Below are 19,612 nucleotides of genomic sequence, written 5' to 3' on the forward strand. Positions count from 1 at the left end.
GTAGTGAAGTCCAGCCCTGGTTCCTAGCAAGAAGTTTGCTCAGGGCAGAGCCGTCTCATCCATTGGGGCTGGTGGCGCGCCGCGCCAGGGCGCAATGGCCTGGAGGGCGCCTCCGTCCTCCAGCCCCGCTGGCAGCGCCTGCCGGCAGCGCCCTCTGACTCCCGGCAAGGGAGCTGGCCGGCCACGCCACGCCCTCTGGCTGCCCAGCAGAGCACAGGAGCACAGCTCTGCGCGCCCTTCCAGCACTTCCGGGACGGGAGGCGAGGGCGGCCGGCTCGCTCTCCCGCGCACAGCCGGGTGGCGCGGCGCAGCCGGGCAGCTCGCGCTCCGCGCGCAGCTGGCCACCCGCCCGATGCAGCACAAGCTGCCCAGCCGCGCCGCCCGGCTGCGGCACGCCATCCGGATGCGCGCGGGAGCGCGAGCCGGCCGCCCTCGCCTCCCGTCCCGGAAGCGCTGGAAGGGCGCGCAGAGCCCCGCGCCGCTCCAGCGCCACGCCCCTCATCCCCCGCTCGCCCACCCCCCTCCCAAGGGGCGGCAAGCGCGGGAGGGAGGCGGCGGAGAGGCGGCATGGCGGGGGCGCCGGAGGGATAGCCGCGCCAGGGCGGCAGATCCCCTTAAGACGGCTCTGGCTCAGGGAACCATTCCCTCCCCCCATCCTAAAAATTCAGTAACAGAACAATGTATTTGCTTTGTAGGATTTGCTAGAGCTTTTCATTCAGACAGACAGAACTTGGCAGAAGACCAAAGGGTTCCTTCCAATCTCTCAGAGGCTTCCTGAGAGCACAGATGGATGAGCGAGACTCAGTTGGCCCTGAAGCAGGAAGAGGCCATGCCATCCAAACTGGGAGCAGTGGGGGATTCTGGGAAAACTCTGTGCAGAAGATCCTGGGTGAGGAGGACACCCTCCGCTCAGAGGTGCAGAGTCAGCATTTGAGGCAGTTCTGCTGCCAAGAAGAAAAAGGACCCCGAGAAGTTTGCAGCCGACTCAACCACCTTGACCGTCAGTGGCTGAAGCCGGAAAGGCACACGAAAGCTGAGATGCTGGACCTGGTGATCTTGGAGCAGTTCCTGGCTGTCCTTCCCCCGGAGATGGAGAGCTGGGTGAGGGAATGCGGAGCGGAGACCAGTTCCCAGGCGGTGGCCCTGGCCGAAGGTTTCCTCCTGAGTCAGGCAGAGGAGAGAAAGCAGGTGAGAGAGACTTTCCTCTGGATACTCCCAAGGGGCTCCAAAGAGGACAGAGAACATCCCATAATGCTCTACTGATGGCCCGTCCTTTTTCTGTGAAGGCATCCATGGAATGAGATCTAACACCCTTAAACATTTTGTATTTGTCATTCTCTTTGTAATATTTCTCAGCATTCTCTGTTTTGAATCCTTGTTTTTTTTTCAGGAAAAGGATCTCTTTGCAGAAATGGACCTGGATTCCTGTGAGGCAGAGAGGCCTCCGTTGGACACCAGAGAGAGGCCACAGGGTAAGGAGGAAGGAGTTTTTTTCTGTTGGTTTTCCAACTAATCTCTGGGTTCTTTTCATCTTGGTTTTTTTTTTTAGGGGGGAGGACAGTGTTGGGAATTCTATTCTTCCCGTGCTGCAGACGTGTGGGATTGTTACATGTCACGTCTGTTTACATGCCAGCTCTGATTATTGGGTCTAGTGGGCGGAAAGGGAGATACGCTGTTTCCGCTATGTATTGCTTTTGCTTTTGCAGTTCTCTCTCTGAGGAAGGAAGACAGAGAGAGAAGCCATGTTCTTCTTTGTTCTATTACATTTCTTTTGGTGCTCAATAAATTTCTCCTCAAGGCTAAACTTCTGTTTGAACTCTGCTAGTCGTGTGCTCATGTCCCTGGATATGGGCCACATCAGCGTGACGGGAAACTGAAGTGATGGATCCTGGGCAACGCTGCGTTGGGGGGGGGGGAGACACTGGCCAACAGACAGTTGGGACCAAGGGTCCAGAGGAAGGGAGGTGTATTTCTGCACAACAAACATGAATTGGGCACAAACGTCCAAATGCTCTCAGCAGGTAAGGCTTTCTCAAAGGCCCATCTGTAGTTAGAGATGCCCTGTTCTACCTGTGAGAGAAGCAGGCTCTCCTGGCATCCTGTTTACCTTTTTTCTGTTGCAGGTGACAGAATGATGCTGTCAAGACCTCCTGACCCATCTTTTCATGGGGGCAGAAGGGAAGCAGCGGCTGTGGAACCAGATCAGGTCAGGGGAAGCTGCCTTGTGGGGACAGAGGCCGAGGGATGGAGCAGTGTCATGGACTGGTTGGGCACAGAGGAATGGTGGGTGGAAGCAGCTGGGGAACCAGGAAGGGAAGATGGCTCAGAGCCCAAGGAGTGGAGGTGGAAGAAGGATGAGCAGTCAGAGGAAGAAGAGGGAGAAGCCTGGGAAGAGGAGGTGTCAGAAGCTGAAGGGGTTGCAGGGCTTAGTGAGCTGGGAGACTCTGTGTCAGAATGCAGTGCTGAATCAGAGGCAGAAGAGGAAGGAGGCGAGTGGGAGGAGGGAGGTCGAGAGGCAGAGGTGAGTCAGGAGAAGGAGGAGCCACCGGTGGTTCCCTCTCCTTCTGCCAGAAGCCACCCTCCTTGTTTGTCTCTCAGAGCCAGGAGACAGCTGACAATGGAGGAGCAAAGGCAGGCTGCACACTGGCACACTGTTAGATCACTTGCCAGAAACCCCAGACAGGAGGGGACTTAGAAAGCTGTGGGGAGTCGAGGCTTTCACTCTCGGCAACTGCTTTTGTGGAGGAAGAGACTCAGGGAATAAGCTGCTGTTCTCATTAGGCCTGAAACTCAGCCAAGTCTGTGAATATTGTGTTCTTGTTGATAAAGAGTTAACTCCAGCTGTGAACTGTGGGATTTCCTGACCATAAAACTCTGTTACACCAGCCTTCTGAATGTCACCACTACGATTCATCTGTAGTTGCTGTTTTCATAGAATCTTAGAGTTGAAAAGGACCCCAAGGGTCATCAAGTCCAACTCCCTGCATTCTAGGAATCTCTGCTGTTGTCGTTTAGTCGTATCCGACTCTTTGTGACCCCATGGACCAGAGCATGCCAGGCACTCCTGTCTTCCACTGCCTCTCGCAGTTTGGCCAAACTCATGTTAGTAGCTTCGAGAACACTGTCCAACCATCTCATCCTCTGTCGTCCCCTTCTCCTTGTGCCCTCCATCTTTCCCAACATCAGGGTCTTTTCCAGGGAGTCTTCTCTTCCCATGAGGTGGCCAAAGTACTGGAGCCTCAGATTCAGGATGTGTCCTTCTAGTGAGCACTCAGGGCTGATTTCCTGAAGAATTGATAGGTTTGATCTTCTTTCTGTCCATGGTCCAGCTCTCGTACATTACTACCGGGGAAAACCATAGCTTTAACCAGATGCTGTCTCGGTTTGTCATTGCTTTTCTCCCAAGAAGCAGGCGTACTTTAATTTCGTGACTGCTGTCACCATCTGCAGTGATCATGGATCTCTGCTAGATCATCCAAAACAGATGGTCATCCAAGCTAGGCTTATTTTATTGCTATATTGATCATTGAATGCTAAAAAAAAAAAAACAAGGACAAGGGCATTCGCTTAACCAGCCCTATCAGCTGCAAAATGGGGCCTGCCCCCCAATCCTACCCCTCTCCATTCCCCCATGAACCCCTTGAATTTGGTTCTAGGACATTGGGAGGGAACTCCCCAGAACTGCTCACGAGGAGAGGAGAAAATGGATTCTTCCATCAGGCAAACTGGAATGCTTGCATAGGCAGAATGACTTGGAAAGCACAAGGTGGAGTACCACCAATTTGTACAAAGATGAACTAATTCCTATGCCCCACAAATAACCTAGAGATGCATTTTAAATAAAAGCACACGTTCTACTCATGTAAAAACACCAGACAGGCCCCACAAATAACTCAGAGATGCATTTTAAATAAAAGGACACGTTCTACTCATGTAAAAACACCAGGCAACCCCACAAATAACTCAGAGATGCATTTTAAATAAACACGCACATTCTACTCATGTAAAAACACGCTGATTCCCGGACTGTCTGCAGAGGGATTTGACTCCCGTGTAAGCTCCTCTTCGCTGGTAGTTAACCTTCTCTCTCCCTGATTGCTTCCTTCCCTGGGAGCTGGATCATTCACGACACATACACAACCGAGTTTTCTGTAGCAGATCATATTTCCCTTTTTCTTTTAGGGTCCAGTGTGCTTTGAGGATGTCTCGGTTCATTTCACGGACGAGGAGTGGGCATTGCTGGATCCTGACCAGAGAGCCCTGCATATGGACGTCATGGAGGAGAATCGTGGGATCGTGGCCTCTCTTGGTAAGGCTCCCTGTGGGATCTTAATATCTGCCTGGAAATTCAAAAAATACCTATGTGATGAACCTCATATATTTTCACAGAGCTCAACAGCGCCCCCTACAACACCTGGGAACCTAACACCCCCATCATCATCATTTTTTTTATTTATACCCCGCCCATCTGGCTGAGTATAATTTGCTGGGTTGAAAAGCAAATTACTATTTTTTCTGTGGACAATCTTCCTCCAGTTACAGGTAGGTAGCCGTGTTGGTCTGCCATAGTCAAAATAAAATAAAAAATTCCTTCCAGTAGCACCTTAGAGACCAACTAAGTTTGGTCTCTTCCTCCAGTTTTGCCTTTTTATACCATGATCGGGCTTTTTTGCCATTGTCTGCTTAAAAACATTTTGCTTTCTCGCGCTGCTCCTTCTGTTTTTTTCCAGTGCATCCCTTTGCATCTCATAGGGAGTTCTGAAGTCTCTTCCTGAGTTTTGAAACTCTGGGTCCTTGCTGTGTTTCTCTAGAAACTCTTGTGCCTGACTCTCTGTCACTAATCTATATCTTTTCTTTCTGTAAGTTAAGAAAGCTCCTTCTGGGAATTCCCATTTGTAGTTTATCCCTGCTCCTCTAAGGATTGTTGTCAGAATTCCATATTTCCTTCTTCTAATTCTCAATTTGAATGGAATCTCTTTTAAAAAGTCAACTTTCTGTCCTTCAACCACCAGACCTACCTCATAGCTTTTTTGCATTACTGCATCTTTTACTTTTTTTGTTACAAAAGTCAGAAGTACATCTGGTGGCTGTTTTCTCTCTCTCTCGCAGCTCTTGTTCGGACTCTGTAAATGTTGTCAATAAATTCTTCCTCCTTGGCCCCCATCCATTCCGCCAATATCCCACCCATATAGATAGCGAGGTCTTGTTCTTTTTCCCTCTCTGGTAACATCCTTATTCAAACCATATTTGCATTCAATCGTAATTGAAGAAGCAAGTTTTGCTGTTTAAGTTCATTTTGTCTCTCCATCAGGCCTCCCACTGCCCCAGCTAGGATCCCTTGATCCTCCCTTAAATCTTCAACCAACTGTGCTGGTTTTCCCCCGTTTCCCCACTTTCACTTCTAAGGCATTTACCTTTTCATCCAGTTTATCAAATTTATGTGATAGAACCTCCTTACTATTCTCTATATCTGACCTCACTTCCAAAAATTGCCTGTTCATAGATTCCTCCATTCCTTTCCTAAAATCTGCAAAATGTAATGTCATAAGTTCTGCAATATCTGGCTTAACTGCTTTTTCAATATCCTCTTGTGCTGATGATCTCCTTTTTTCAACTATTTTCTGTCTTACGGGCTCCTGTTTAGCTTTCTCTGCCATGTCTGTTCTAAAAAAAATCTGCTTCAAAACTCTTCTGGCTCAAGGTCAATACACCGTCTCATCTCTTTCTCACTCGTAGAATCATAGAATCCTAGAGTTGGAAAAGACCCCAAGGGCCATCCAGTCCAACCCCCTGCCAAGCAGGAAACACCATCAAAGCATTCCTGACAGATGGCTGTCAAGCCTCTGCTTAAAGACCTCCAAAGAAGGAGACTCCACCACACTCCTTGGTAGCAAATTCCACTGCCGAACAGCTCTCACTGTCAGGAAGTTCTTCCTAATGTTTAGGTGGAATCTTCTTTCTTGTAGTTTGAATCCATTGCCCCGTGTCCGCTTTTCTGGAGCAGCAGAAAACAACCTTTCTCCCTCCTCTACATGACATCGTTTTATATATTTGAACATGGCTATCCTATCACCCCTCAACCTTCTCTTCTCCAGGCTAAACATACCCAGCTCCCTAAGCCGTTCCTCATGGACTCTTGGACTTGTGTATGGAAATTCCCCCACAAGCCCTATCTTTATACCAATATATACAGAAAATCTCACTTTAAAATAGTCTTAAATGATTCAAATATCTTTAATACGGTCTAAGACCAGAGAACGAAAAGGAACAACAAAAGTATAAACAATGTAAAGAAAAAGCCTGGAAGTTACCAGAGTCATAAAGAGAATGTTGTGCTGTTTTCCTTACTGATGGTCAATATTGTTTGTTTGTTTGTTTGTTTTTTTTTTTTTTTAAAAAGCTCTGGTCGTAGTTTATAATCCAAAGTTCTCCAGACAATAAGTAAAATTATAATGCAAATTGTATTTATAATGCAAATGGTATTTATAATCCAAATGGTATATACTGTTCTTTTCAATTGTAATTCCACTATATGGCCCTGCTCATTTACAGTCCTTTTTCCGTTCCTACTCCCACTATTCCAGGCACTCTGCCTCCCTGAGTTTTAGCAGAGTGTTCTCCTGCTAAGCTTCGGTAGGATTTGCAAAGATCCAGGGTCCCTTTTATTATTTTATTTTATTTTCCAATCTTTAATCTACTTCATAAAAGATGGCTTTCCCATTCATATATATAAAAAATACTCCACTCCATCCATAAGGATTCCACTTAAGGCTCAAAGGGGCAACAATTCAGATCTAACTCCTTGTATCCAGGAAAGAGCTGCCGTATTTTTCACTCCATAAGACGCACCTAGTTTCTAGAGGAGGAAAGGGAGAAAGCCCTGTTTTTTTGAGGATCAGCTGAAAGTGGTGCAGCTTTATTTGCAAAGGGAAAAGCCCTGCTTTTTTGAGGATCAAATGAAAGTGGTGCAGCTTCTTTTTCAAAGAGGAAAAGCCCCATTTTTATGGGGTTCAACTCACAGTTCTGCAGCTTCTAATCCTACAGCCATTTCTACAGTTTCCAGACAGATAATCTAATCAGCCAGTCACATGTTGCTGGGGAAACAAACAGCCTCCCTCTGCATTCAACAATGGAGGCCTGGGCAAGGGGGCAGGGCTGGAAAGGGAGCCCTATCTCTCTCCCGATCACTTACTGAACAGCTGCTCAGCGGCTTCTTTCAACACCCCCTTCTCTCTTTGTAAAAAAAAAAGAGCACGATCTGCTTTTGGCCCTTAGGCAGTTCGGCTCCAGGGACCATGCATTAGCTCCATAAGACGCACAGACATTTCCTCTTCCTTTCCAGGAGGGAAAAAGTGGGTCTTATGGAGCGAAAAATACAGTAATTTGCTAATTGAATAGCTTGGTGCAGTTTAGAAAGTAACAAAAGACTGATGTGTTTCCAAGTGTCCATGAGCGCAGCAAGTTTCTTCTTCGCTCAGGTGGTCCCCTCAAGATCCTGCTAATCTGTGGGGATTTTAAGGGGGGTGCCTAACACTAGCACACACCCCTGTCGTTCAGAGAGCCCAGTAAGGTAGTCTCTGAAGCAGACGACTCATTCTGCGCCGCCATTTCTCTTTGCAAACAAACCGGAAACCCCATTTCTTCTTGTCTCTGATCCCTTTTTGTTTCCATTGCAGATTGTGAAGAATTGGAAATCAAGAAAAAGGGTGACAAAGACAAAATCCCCAGAGAGGAGAAGCTAGGTAAAAATTTGGAGTGTGGAGAAAGCTGCAGTCAGAGCTCCCATTCCACTTCCCATCAACAAAATCTCATTGGAAAGAAACTCTATCAGTGCATGGAATGTGGAAAGAGCTTCAGTCAGAGCTCCTCTCTCACTTCTCATCAGAGAATTCATACAGGGGAGAAACCTTATCAGTGCGTGGAATGTGGAAAGCACTTCAGTCAGAGCTCCTCTCTCACTAAGCATCAGAGAATTCATACAGGGGAGAAACCCTATCAGTGTGTGGAATGTGGAAAGAGCTTCAGTACGAGCTCCCATCTCACTAAGCATCACATAATTCATACAGGGGAGAAACCCTATCAGTGTGTGGAATGTGGAAAGAGCTTCCGTTACAATAAAAGTCTCACTTCCCATCAAATGATTCATACAGGGGAGAAACCATATCACTGCTTTGAATGTGGACAGAGCTTCCGATACAGAACAAGTCTCATTTCTCATCAAAAATTTCATACAGGGGAGAAACCCTATCAGTGCGTGAAATGTGGCAAACTCTTCACTGAGAGTTCCCATCTCACCTTCCATGAAAGAATTCATGTGGGGGAGAAACCCTATCAGTGTGCAGAATGTGGGAAGAGCTTTACTGAGAGAAGAAATTTCCTAGTACATCAGAGGATTCACAGTGGAGAGAAACCATTTCAGTGCCAAGAGTGTGGAAAGAGCTTCAGTCACATCTCCACTCTCACTTTCCATCAAAGAACACATACAGGGGAGAAACCCTATCAGTGTGTGGAATGTGGAAAGAGCTTCAGGAACAGCTCCTCTCTCACTTCCCATCAAAGAATTCATACAGGGGAGAAACCCTATCAGTGTGTGGAATGTGGAAAGAGCTTCAATCAGAGCACCCATCTCACTAGGCATAAGAGAATTCACACAGGGGTGAAGCCCTATCATTGTTTGGAATGTGAGAGTAGCTTCCGTCGCAGCTCCGAACTCACTTCCCATCAAAGAATTCATACAGGGGAGAAACCCTATCAGTGTGTGGAATGGGGAAAGAGCTTCAGTCAGAGCTCCTCTTTCACTTCCCATCAATGAAATCATACAGGGGAGAAACCCTATCAGTGTATGGAATGTGGAAAGAGCTTCAGTCAGAGCTCCTCTCTCACTTTTCTTTAAAAAAACCTCATAGTGGGGAGAATCATAGAATCACAGAATAGTAGAATTGTGGAGTTGGAAGTGACTTTTGGTGTCATCTAGTCCACCCCATGTGAAGCAGGAATCGCAACTAAAGCAGCCATGACAGGTGACCATCCGACTTAATAAAACCTGAAAAGATGGAGATTCCAGCACCTTCCAAGGGAGTCCATCCCACCAACAGCTCCTGCTGTCAAAAAGTTCTTCCTCATGTTTAGTCAAGATCTCCGTTCTTTTAACTTGAAGCCATTGGTTGATGTCCTGCTCTCTGGAGCAGGGGGAAGAACAAGTTTGCTCTATCTTCCATTGTTTATAGTTTTCTTGTGTATTTTGTGTTTTTATAGTGTGATTTTATGTTGGGAACTCTCTGAGACCTGTGGGAATAGGGTGGTATACAAAATCAATAAAATAGTAGATTCTTGGTTGACATCCTCTGCACATGTTTCAGCTTGTTAATATCTCTTTTTATTATTTATAAAAGTTATGTTCTGCCCTTCATCCAAAGGTTTCAGTAATGATTCTTTGTCATCCTGGGAAGAAGTGAGGTGCTGCAGGATTCTGTCCTGGGCCTGTTGTTGCTCAACTTCTTTATCAAAGATTTGTATGAAGGAATTCAGGGGATGCTGATCAAATTTTCAGGTGAAGCAAACTTGGAGGAGCAGCTAATGCCACCAAAGACAGAATTGGGATTCAAAATGACCTTAACGGATTGGAGAACCGGGCCCAAGCTCACAAAATGAATTTCAATAGGGAGAAAAGTGAAGTTTTAGGCAGGAAAAACCAAATGCACCAATATAAGAGAGGGATTTGATGGACAGCAGAGTCTGGGTATGCAGTGCCTGAGAATTCCACCAGAGAGCTAGAGGTCCTCTCTGATTGGCTACCTCGACAGCCAGCCAGAGAGAAGGGGGTGGAACTAGGACTTTGGGTGGGAAAATAAAAGAGAGGGAGTTGGAGAGGGCTGGTTTGTATGGGCCTGAACGATCAGTGAACTGTGTTGATCAAAGAGCTAATGGAATGTGCATGTTGTGGCCAAAGCAGTATGTTACGAACGGTCCATGCAAGGAGGAATGAAGACTGGCTATACAACATCAGTTTCGATCAATAAGAGTTGTGATATGCCAAAAGCTAAACAACATCAGTTTCAAATAATAACAGTTTTAAAATACCAAGAACATGCCGAGGACGAAAGAATGCCAAGATTCAGATGAACAACAAGGAAAGTATAAAAGGTGAGACTCTCCAATTTGGTGTGCCAGACGCAGTCAGGATTCTGCTATCTGGTCACCCATAACTCTAGCTGAACCTGATCAATTCAGTAGAGATAGTGGTGAGTATGGATGCAAGAATGTGAGTGTGACTGAACGTTCCACTGTCTTGTTATATGTATTTCATGGTACTCAATAAAGTAGTCAAAGAGCAGTTTCCAAGAATCACCCTGTGGAGATGCTCATCCTCAAAGGAACAGAAACAGTGCTTTTTGTTCTTTGTAAATGGCATTTATGCCATTCATGAATCTCTGGCCGACCTCCATCTTTTCCAAATTTTTCTTCATAAAACTCCCAAGATATATTGTCAAAGGCCTTCTCCGCATCAATGAACAGCAATGCTGCTTCTGTATTTATCTTCTTTTCCAATCTCTCCAATATATCCACAATATTTCTTGTGTTACTATTCATGTGTCTTCCAGGTAAAAAACCCACTTGATCCTTGTGGATATATTCCTTCAGCACTCTTTTTAACCTCGTAGCCATGACATTTGCAAAAAAAATTATAATCCACATTCAAAACTGATATTGGTTGGTAATTCTTCATTAATGTTTTATCTGAATCTGGCTTCAAAATTAATGTGATATACGCTTCTTTCCATGAGTCTGGTGCCCTACCTAAAAGGGAGGTATATCCAATGTAAAAAATAATTAAAACCATCCATTTTTAGTCCATTTAATTAGGAATTAAGCATTTCTGGAAAGGGACATGGCATAAAGGTAAAGGACACCTGACAGTTAAGTCCACTAGCAACAGACTCTGGGTTTTCAGCACTGGGTTTCCTGCTTGGCAGGGGGTTGGACTGGATAGCCCTTGTGGTCTCTTCCAACTCTCTGATTCTATGATCTCGCTTTATTGGCCAAGGGAACCGACATTTGTCCGCAGACAGTTTTTCCAGAAGCAGAGCAGCGCACGGAAACACCGTTTACCTTCCCGCCGGAACGGTGCCTATTTATCTACTTGCACTTTTGATGTGCTTTCAAACTCCTAGATTGGCAGGAGCAGGGACTGAGCAATGGGAGCTCACCCCCGTCACGGGGATTTGAACTGGCGACCTTCCAATCAGCAAGCCCTAGGCTCAGTGCTTTAGAAAACAGCGCCACCCACATAACATTTGTATACTAGCATAAAAAGCGTGCATAAGAAAGTATTATTTATGATGAGAATAGGATTTCTTTTGAACTTCGCTTGGTTCCTCCTTGGTAGCCAGTGCGCTTATTTCATCAGTGCTGAAACTTGGGACATCTAAGAACTTGAGGGACATTGAAGAGCAGTTTGGCAGAAGAAAGGTCTCCCTTGGGAGGTGGACTCTCCTTCCTTGGAGGTTTCTCAGCAGAGATCAAACGGCCATCTGCCATGGATGCTTTAGCTGAGATTCCTGCATAGCTGGGGGTTGGACTGGATGACCCTCGGATCCCCTCCTATCTCTCCACTCCTGAATTCCTTTCCTCCTGCGAAGCCCTTTCCCCTGCAAGCTGCTCCTCCAGTTTCTGGCCAAGAGAAGAAGAGAAGAGTTTGGATTTGATATCCCGCTTTTCACTACCCGAAGGAGTCTCAAAGCGGCTCACATTCTCCTTTCCCTTCCTCCCCCACAACAAACACTCTGTGAGGTGAGTGGGGCTGAGAGGCTTCAGAGAAGTGTGACTAGTCCAAGGTCACCCAGCAGGTGCATGTGGAGGAGCGGAGACGCGAACCCGGTTCACCAGATAACGAGTCTACTGCTCTTAACCACTACACCACACTGAGGAGATGCTCAGAGTCCAACCAAGAGCCCCCCCCCCCAAAGGATATCTGGGCATTGGCGGAGCCAGAGGGGCAGCTGCCCCCTTAAATCCATTAAAAAATAATAAAAATCTGGTGTTCTGCCAAGCGAGAGAAGGGAACCGAGCTGCCTTCCTAGAGTGGACAGGAAGCAAGAGAGAGGGGGCCAGGTCCTCCAGAGCCCAGGCCCCTCCCTCCCTCTCCTGCCAGGGCTGCCTGGCTGTCCCCTCCTGGGATCTGGTGAGTGGGGAGGCGGTGGGGGTCCCAGGGCTGCAGCAGGGGAGGGGGCCAGCCTGGGGGGGGCCTGGTCTGCTCATGCATTGGGGGACCCCCAAGTCAGGGAGGAGAGGGTCAGGGCCGTCCTTCGCATACGAGGTGCAAAGATCCGCCCAGCGTGCCCCCCACCCACCATATAACTCCTGCAACCCAGGCGGCTCCAAAGCAGAAGCAGGAAGGCAGAGCGCGCTCTCCAAGCTCGCCTTTTCTTGCAAGCCAACAGTTGAGTTCTGGGGAGGAAGGCAGAGCTTGGAGAGGTCTCCCCCCTGGTCCTCTTTCGGGGTTTCGAGAGGGAGGGGGGACCCTCCAGGGGGGGGGCATCGGACCACCCCTATTCTGTGTTTCAGCCACGCAGGAGTGGGACTCCCTCCCATTGCAGATGGGCCATTCCGTGAAAAATGAGCCTGATAAGACTGCTAGATGAGTGCTGGACTTTGGTGAGGAAGATTCCAAACGTGCAGTCTAACCATTTTTTTTAAAGCTAAAGACAAAAGAAGTTTATTTTATGGACCTTCTTTTCAAAAGTCCACCCACGTAGTCTTCACAGAAGTGTTCAAGTTAAAAGTTTTCTGATGATTGTCCCACCCGTGACAGCATTTTTTCCTTAATTTTGTGTGGTTAAATTTCTTAAACTTAATTCCTGGTTGCATAGTTGTAACCAATAAACATTGATTTAAACAGATATGCTGAGTTTATCATTGATTCACCTCCCAACTCACAGAGTTTTTTCCATAAATCAAACTTATCTCAAGCTCCATGTCCTTTTTTTGTCCCACCCGTGACAACACTTTTAACATTTAATAAAATTGTCAAAAATATCCATAAAAATAATTAAAAAATTATTAAAATGTTCAGTATCTTATTAAGAACATAGTTTAAATTTTGGTTGTTAATTTTTATGTATATTTACATTGTTACACATGTGTGAATACCAAAAAACATGGTCAAAGTGTCCTACCTGTGACAATGGTCAAAGTGTCCTACCTGTGGCTCGCCCGACATTGTGCAGCTTTTGGACTCGTGCACTTTCAAGCATGTGTTGAATTCATATACGCACCGTGTTTCTGCTAAAATAAGTCATAGCCTTAAAATAAAGCCATAGCAGGATTTCTATGCATTTGCGAAATATAAGCCGTTCCCCGAAAATAAGCCATAGTGACGCGGCACCTGCCATTAAAACAGCCTGGAGAGGCGTGGCTATACAGCGTACCGATACGACGCGGTTAAAATAAGACATCCCCTGAAAATAAGCCATACTGTGTTTTGTTGAGGGAAAAAATATATAAGACGGTGTCTTTATTTTAGGAGAAACACGGGTAGCAAGATCTGCTTCCTGCCTTCGCCCTGCTCTGGGCACGGGCAGAGAAAAGGCGGGAACGCCATCTTGGAAGGGAATCTTCTCTCTTTCTTCCCGGGTCCTCTTCCCTTTGGCTCTCCTGACCCCCCTTTCCGTTCTCTCCCTCCACCCTAGATCTCTCTCTACGTGCTTTCCATTTTTCGAGGCCTCTCTTGTTTCTGATGCTCTCAGACGGTTGGTCCATTTCTAATTGGAATTTTTCAAATCACTCTCCATTGCTTTGATTGCCTGTGGCATTGGGATTGGCATAGGATTTGACCTGGCAGATTTAGCACGACCAGCTGCTTGGTGAGTGGCAAACACAACATGTTTTCTTATCTGAAAAGGGAAGAAAAATGCAATTCTTCATCATCATCATCATTGTTATTTCATTCCTGTTGTTGTTCAGTCGTTCAGTCGTGTCCGACTCTTCGTGACCCCATGGACCAGAGCACGCCAGGCACGCCTATCCTTCACTGCCTCTCGCAGTTTGGCCAAACTCATGTTAGTCGCTTCGAGAACACTGTCCCACCATCTCATCCTCTGTCGTCCCCTTCTCCTTGTGCCCTCCATCTTTCCCAACATCAGGGTCTTTTCTAGGGAGTCTTCTCTTCTCATGAGGTGGCCAAAGTACTGGAGCCTCAACTTCAGGATCTGTCCTTCTAGTGAGCACTCAGGGCTGATTTCTTTGAGAATGGATAGGTTTGATCTTCTTGCAGTCCATGGGACTCTCAAGAGTCTCCTCCAGCACCAGAATTCAAAAGCATCAATTCTTCGGCGATCAGCCTTCTTGATGGTCCAGCTCTCACTTCCATACATCACTACTGGGAAAACCATAGCTTTAACTATACGGACCTTTGTCGGCAAGGTGATGTCTTTGCTTTTTAAGATGCTGTCTAGGTTTGTCATTGCTTTCCTCCCAAGAAGCAGGCGTCTTCTAATTTCGTGACTGCTGTCACCATCTGCAGTGATCATGGAACCCAAGAAAGTGAAATCTCTCACTGCCTCCATTTCTTCCCCTTCTATTTGCCAGGAGGTGATGGGACCAGTGGCCATGATCTTAGTTTTTTTGATGTGGAGCTTCAGACCATATTTTGCGCTCTCCTCTTTCACCCTCATTAAAAGGTTCTTTAATTCCTCCTCACTTTCTGCCATCAAGGTAGTATCATCAGCATATCTGAGGTTGTTGATATTTTTTCCAGCAATCTTAATTCCGGTTTGGGATTCATCCAGCCCAGCCTTTCGCATGATGAATTCGGCATATAAGTTAAATAAGCAGGGAGACAATATACAGCCTTGTCGTACTCCTTTCCCAATTTTGAACCAATCAGTTGTTCCATATCCAGTTCTAACTGTAGCTTCTTGTCCCACATAGAGATTTCTCAGGAGACAAATGAGGTGATCCGGCACTCCCATTTCTTTAAGAACTTGCCATAGTTTGCTGTGGTCGACACAGTCAAATACCTTTGCGTAGTCAATGAAGCAGATGTTTTTCTGGAACTCTCTAGCTTTCTCCATAATCCAGCGCATGTTTGCAATTTGGTCTCTGGTTCCTCTGCCCCTTCGAAATCCAGCTTGCACTTCTGGGAGTTCTCGGTCCACATACTGCTTAAGCCTGCCTTGTAGAATTTTAAGCATAACCTTGCTAGCGTGTGAAATGAGTGCAATTGTGCGGTAGTTGGAGCATTCTTTGGCACTGCCCTTCTTTGGGATTGGGATGTAGACTGATCTTCTCCAATCCTCTGGCCACTGCTGAGTTTTCCAAACTTGCTGGCATATTGAGTGTAGCACCTTAACAGCATCATCTTTTAAAATTTTAAATAGTTCAGCTGGAATATCATCACTTCCACTGGCCTTGTTGTTTGCGAGGCTTTCATTCCTATACTGCTTTATATGTGAAAGAGAAAAATCTCATAGCAGTTTGCAACACATCACAGCATTAAATAAAAAACAATCTGAAAATGGGTTTCACGTGTAAGTCAGACCAAGCTCAGAGAATAAAACATCACCATAATCACAGAACATGGACTCAGCGCATCTGGGTCTTAAAGGAGCCTGAGAATTTTATTCACTGACTGATTACTCTTAGATTTCACCTACTTCTTTCCATAATGTTGTAAGCCTTATCTTCTGAGTTTATGCCAATAAAACCTAGAAGCTTCAGTTAGGAGTCCATTGTTGTTTATTGCAAAGGTTACAGCCTGATTATTCCGCAAATCTGCAACCCCGCCCGATGGTTCAGGCAGTGGTATTTATAAAGTTTCAAACAAAGCATTTCAATATTCCCCAATCATGTACATTATTACCTAATCTCCTGTTTAATACGCATGCGCAATAAGCACTGGGAATTTATGCTGATTGAGTTCTGATTCCCATCATTCTGTTAAATGTGTTAGTATGCATGATGGGAACCTGTGTTACGTGTAGCCATTTGCACCATGTAGCAATTTATGCTCCTGCTTTGAGCTGCATCTTCGTGATTCACATAACAGCCGTATTCCTGCCCCAGTCCTAAGTTTCATAAAGCTACAGGTTACAATAACTTCCCTATCAGAACCGCAATCAAGGATTTCCAGGGGTACACATTATCACATTTATTGTAGCCCTTTGGGCCACCACCACAATATCACAAAAATGGCAGATTTAACAAATGTGTTGTTGTTTAGTCGTTTGTTTCCGACTCTTGGTGACCCCATGGACCAGAGCATGGCAGGCAATCCTGTCTTCCACTGCCTCCCGCAGTTTGGTCAAACTCAAGTTAGTAGCTTCGAGAACCCTGTCCCACCATCTCATCCTCTGTCATATAACATTTCAAAAGCAGAATATAAATATAAACTCCCTGTTTCTTTCTGTTATGCTGCTCTGCCTTTCACAAAACACGTGTCCTCGGCCCAGGCAAATTCTTGGCAGTCAGGGCATACCATAACATCAGAAAGCATCTCCAGCCATGGATGTTCTCACTGCAACTTTGAGAAAGTCAGTAGATTAGCATTTTTCCTCTGAGGATTTATATTACTATTCTTGGTGCTGGTAGCCTCTTCTTCCTCATTGTCTGGTTTCCTAACAATTTGGCATTGCTGCAAAAAAAACCCTAAAATGTTTTTCCCCCATACTGCATTCAATGACTAAGGGATTTTGCAGAACTTTTGGGTGTTCAGTGGAGAGAGAGAGAGAGAGAGAGAGAGAGAGGAGAGTGTATAAACTTTATTCAACTTTATACACCGTATTTGCTTTGTAGGATTTGCTAGTGCCTCTCATTAGCACAAACCAAGGGGTTTCTTCTGATCTCTCATAGGCTTCCTGAGAGCACAGATGGATGGGCAAGACTCAGCTGGTCTTGGAGCAGGAAGAGGCCATGCCATCCAAAGTGGGAGCAGTGGGGGATTCTGGGAAAACTCTGTGCAGAAGATCCTGGGTGAAGAGGACACCCTCCGCTCAGAGTTACAGAGCCAGCAGTTGAGGCAGTTCTGCTGCCAGAAGGCTAAAGGACCCCGAGAAGTTTGCAGCCGACTCTACCAGTTTTGCCACCAGTGGCTGAAGCCAGAAAGGCACACGAAAGCTGAGATGCTGGACCTGGTGATCTTGGAGCAGTTCCTGGCTGTCCTTCCCCCGGAGATGGAGAGCTGGGTGAGGGAATGCGGAGCGGAGACCAGTTCCCAGGCGGTGGCCCTGGCCGAAGGTTACATCCTGAGTCAGGCAGAGGAGAGAAGGCAGGAAGAGCAGCAGGTGAGAGGGAATTTCCACTGGATACCCCCAGGGGTCTCTTAACAGGAGAGAGACTATTCCAAAATGCACTACCAATGGCTCATTCCTGTTTCTGGGGAGGCATCCCAGAAAGTTTTTGTCTTTGTCATTCTCTTTCTAATATTTCTTGCCATTCATTCTTTGTTTTGAATCCTTGTTGCTCATTCAGGAAAAGGATCATTTTACAGAAATGGACCTGGATTCCTGTAAAGCAGAGAGGCCTCTGTTGGACACCAGAGAGAAGCCACTGGGTAAGGAGGGAGGATTTCCCCCCCGTTTGGTTGCATTTTGTTGAATGTGACAATAATCCCTGGATTCTTTTCATTTCCCCCCACATATTTGTTTTTGAGGGGTGGTATTGTTGGAAACAAGAGCCCAGAGGAAGGGAGATTTATTTTTGCACAACTAACATGCAGCAGCTAAAAAGCCAATGCAATTCTGGGCTGCATCAATAGGAGTATAGCATCTAGATCAAGGGAAGTAATAGTACAACTGTATTCCGCTCTGGTCAGACCTCACCTGGAATACTGTGTCCAGTTCTGGGCACCACAGTTCAAGAAGGATACTGACAAGCTGGAACGTGTCCAGAGGAGGGCAACCAAAATGGTCAAAGGCCTGGAAACGATGCCTTATGAGGAACAGCTTAGGGAGCTGGGTATGTTTAGCCTGGAGAAGAGAAGGTTGAGGGGTGATATGATAGCCATGTTCAAATATATAAAAGGATGTCATGTAGAGGAGGGAGAAAGGTTGTTTTCTGCTGCTCCAGAGAAGCGGACACGGAGCAATGGATTCAAACTACAAGAAACAAGATTCCACCTAAACATTAGGAAGAACTTCCTGACAGTGAGAGCTGTTCGGCAGTGGAATTTGCTGCCAAGGAGTGTGGTGGAGTCTCCTTCTTTGGAGGTCTTTAAGCGGAGGCTTGACAGCCATCTGTCAGGAATGCTTTGATGGAGTTTCCTGCTTGGCAGGGGTTGGAACTGGATGGCCTTTGTGGTCTCTTCCAACTCTATGATTCTATGATTGAGTGATATAAAATAGGCATAAACATCCAAATGCTCTCAGCTGGTAAGGCTTTCTCAAAGGCCCATCTGTAGTTAGAGATGCCCTGTTTCACCTGTGAGAGAAGCAGGCACTCCTGGCGTCCTGTTTACCTTTTTTTCTCTTGCAGGTGACAGAATGATGCTAGCAAGACCTCCTGATCTGTCTTTCCATGGGGGCAGAAGGGAAGCAGCGGCTGTGGAACCAGATCAGGTCAGGGGAAGCTGCCTTGTGGGGACAGAGGCTGAGGGATGGAGCAATGTCATGGACTGGTTGGGCACAGAGGAATTGCGGGAGGAAGCAGCCGGGGAACCAGGAAGGGAAGACGTCTTAGAGGCCAAGGAGTGGAGGTGGAAGAAGGATGGGCAGTCAGAGGGGGAAGCCTGGGAAGAGGAGGTGTCTGAAGCTGAAGGGGTTGCAGGGCTTAGTGAGCTGGGAGACTCTGTGGCAGAATGCAGTGCAGAATCAGAGTCAGAAGAGGAAGGAGGTGAGTGGGAGGAGGGAGGTTGAGAGTCTGAGGTGAGTCAGGATAAGGAGGAGCCACCGATGGCTCCCTCTCCTCCTGCCAGAAGCCACCCTCCCTGCTTGTCTCTCAGAGCCTGGAGACGGCTGACAATGGAGGAGCAAAGGCAGGCTGCACACTGGCACACTCTTTGATTGCCGCCAGAAACCCCAGAGAGGAGATATAGATGGCTGTGGGAACCCTCTGTCTGTGCTCCTGGTGTAATTTCATGTCCATGTCCTTCTTTGACACTAGCCTTCTGAATGGTGTGGTGTAGTGGTTAAGAGCAGTAGACTGGTAATCTGGTGAACCGGGTTCGTGTCTTCGCTCCTCCACATGCAGCTGCTGGGTGACCTTGGGCTAGTCACACTTCTCTGGAGTCTCTCAGCCCCACTCACCTCACAGAGTGTTTGTTGTGGGGGAGGAAGAAGGGAAAGGAGAATGTTAGCCGCTTGGAGACTCCTTTGGGTAGTGAAAAGCGGGATAGCTAATCCAAACTCTTCTTCTTCTTCTTCTTCTTCAGTATGATTATATACTCGAGTATATAATAATATATACTCGAGTATAAGCCGACCCGGATATAAGCCCAGGCACATCATTTTACCACAAAAAAATAGGAAAGCCGAGGGTGGAAAATGCAGAGGCAGAGGCGGGTGGTGGCAGTGGCAGGGCTGCTTTCAGGCTGCTCGTTCCTCCTCCTCTGCAGGTGACAATCAGCAGGCAAAACCTGCCCCACTTGCAAGTGCAGGACTCCGCTCCCTGCAGTTTGCAA

General features: G+C 46.7%; 1 protein-coding gene across 1 annotated transcript in view; it reads left to right on the forward strand.

Annotated features, from left to right (window-relative positions):
- The window catches only part of LOC117044870, an 878,236-nt gene that overhangs the window by 795,914 nt on the left and 62,710 nt on the right, over positions 1-19,612 (forward strand). Inside the window, 3 exon segments of the mRNA XM_033145647.1 lie at positions 7,832-8,177; positions 8,235-8,656; positions 14,587-14,589. Coding sequence (XP_033001538.1) covers positions 7,832-8,177; positions 8,235-8,656; positions 14,587-14,589 — 771 coding nt within the window.

This window comes from Lacerta agilis, chromosome 4 (genome assembly GCF_009819535.1).
Source record: "Lacerta agilis isolate rLacAgi1 chromosome 4, rLacAgi1.pri, whole genome shotgun sequence".
Taxonomy (NCBI): domain Eukaryota; kingdom Metazoa; phylum Chordata; class Lepidosauria; order Squamata; family Lacertidae; genus Lacerta; species Lacerta agilis.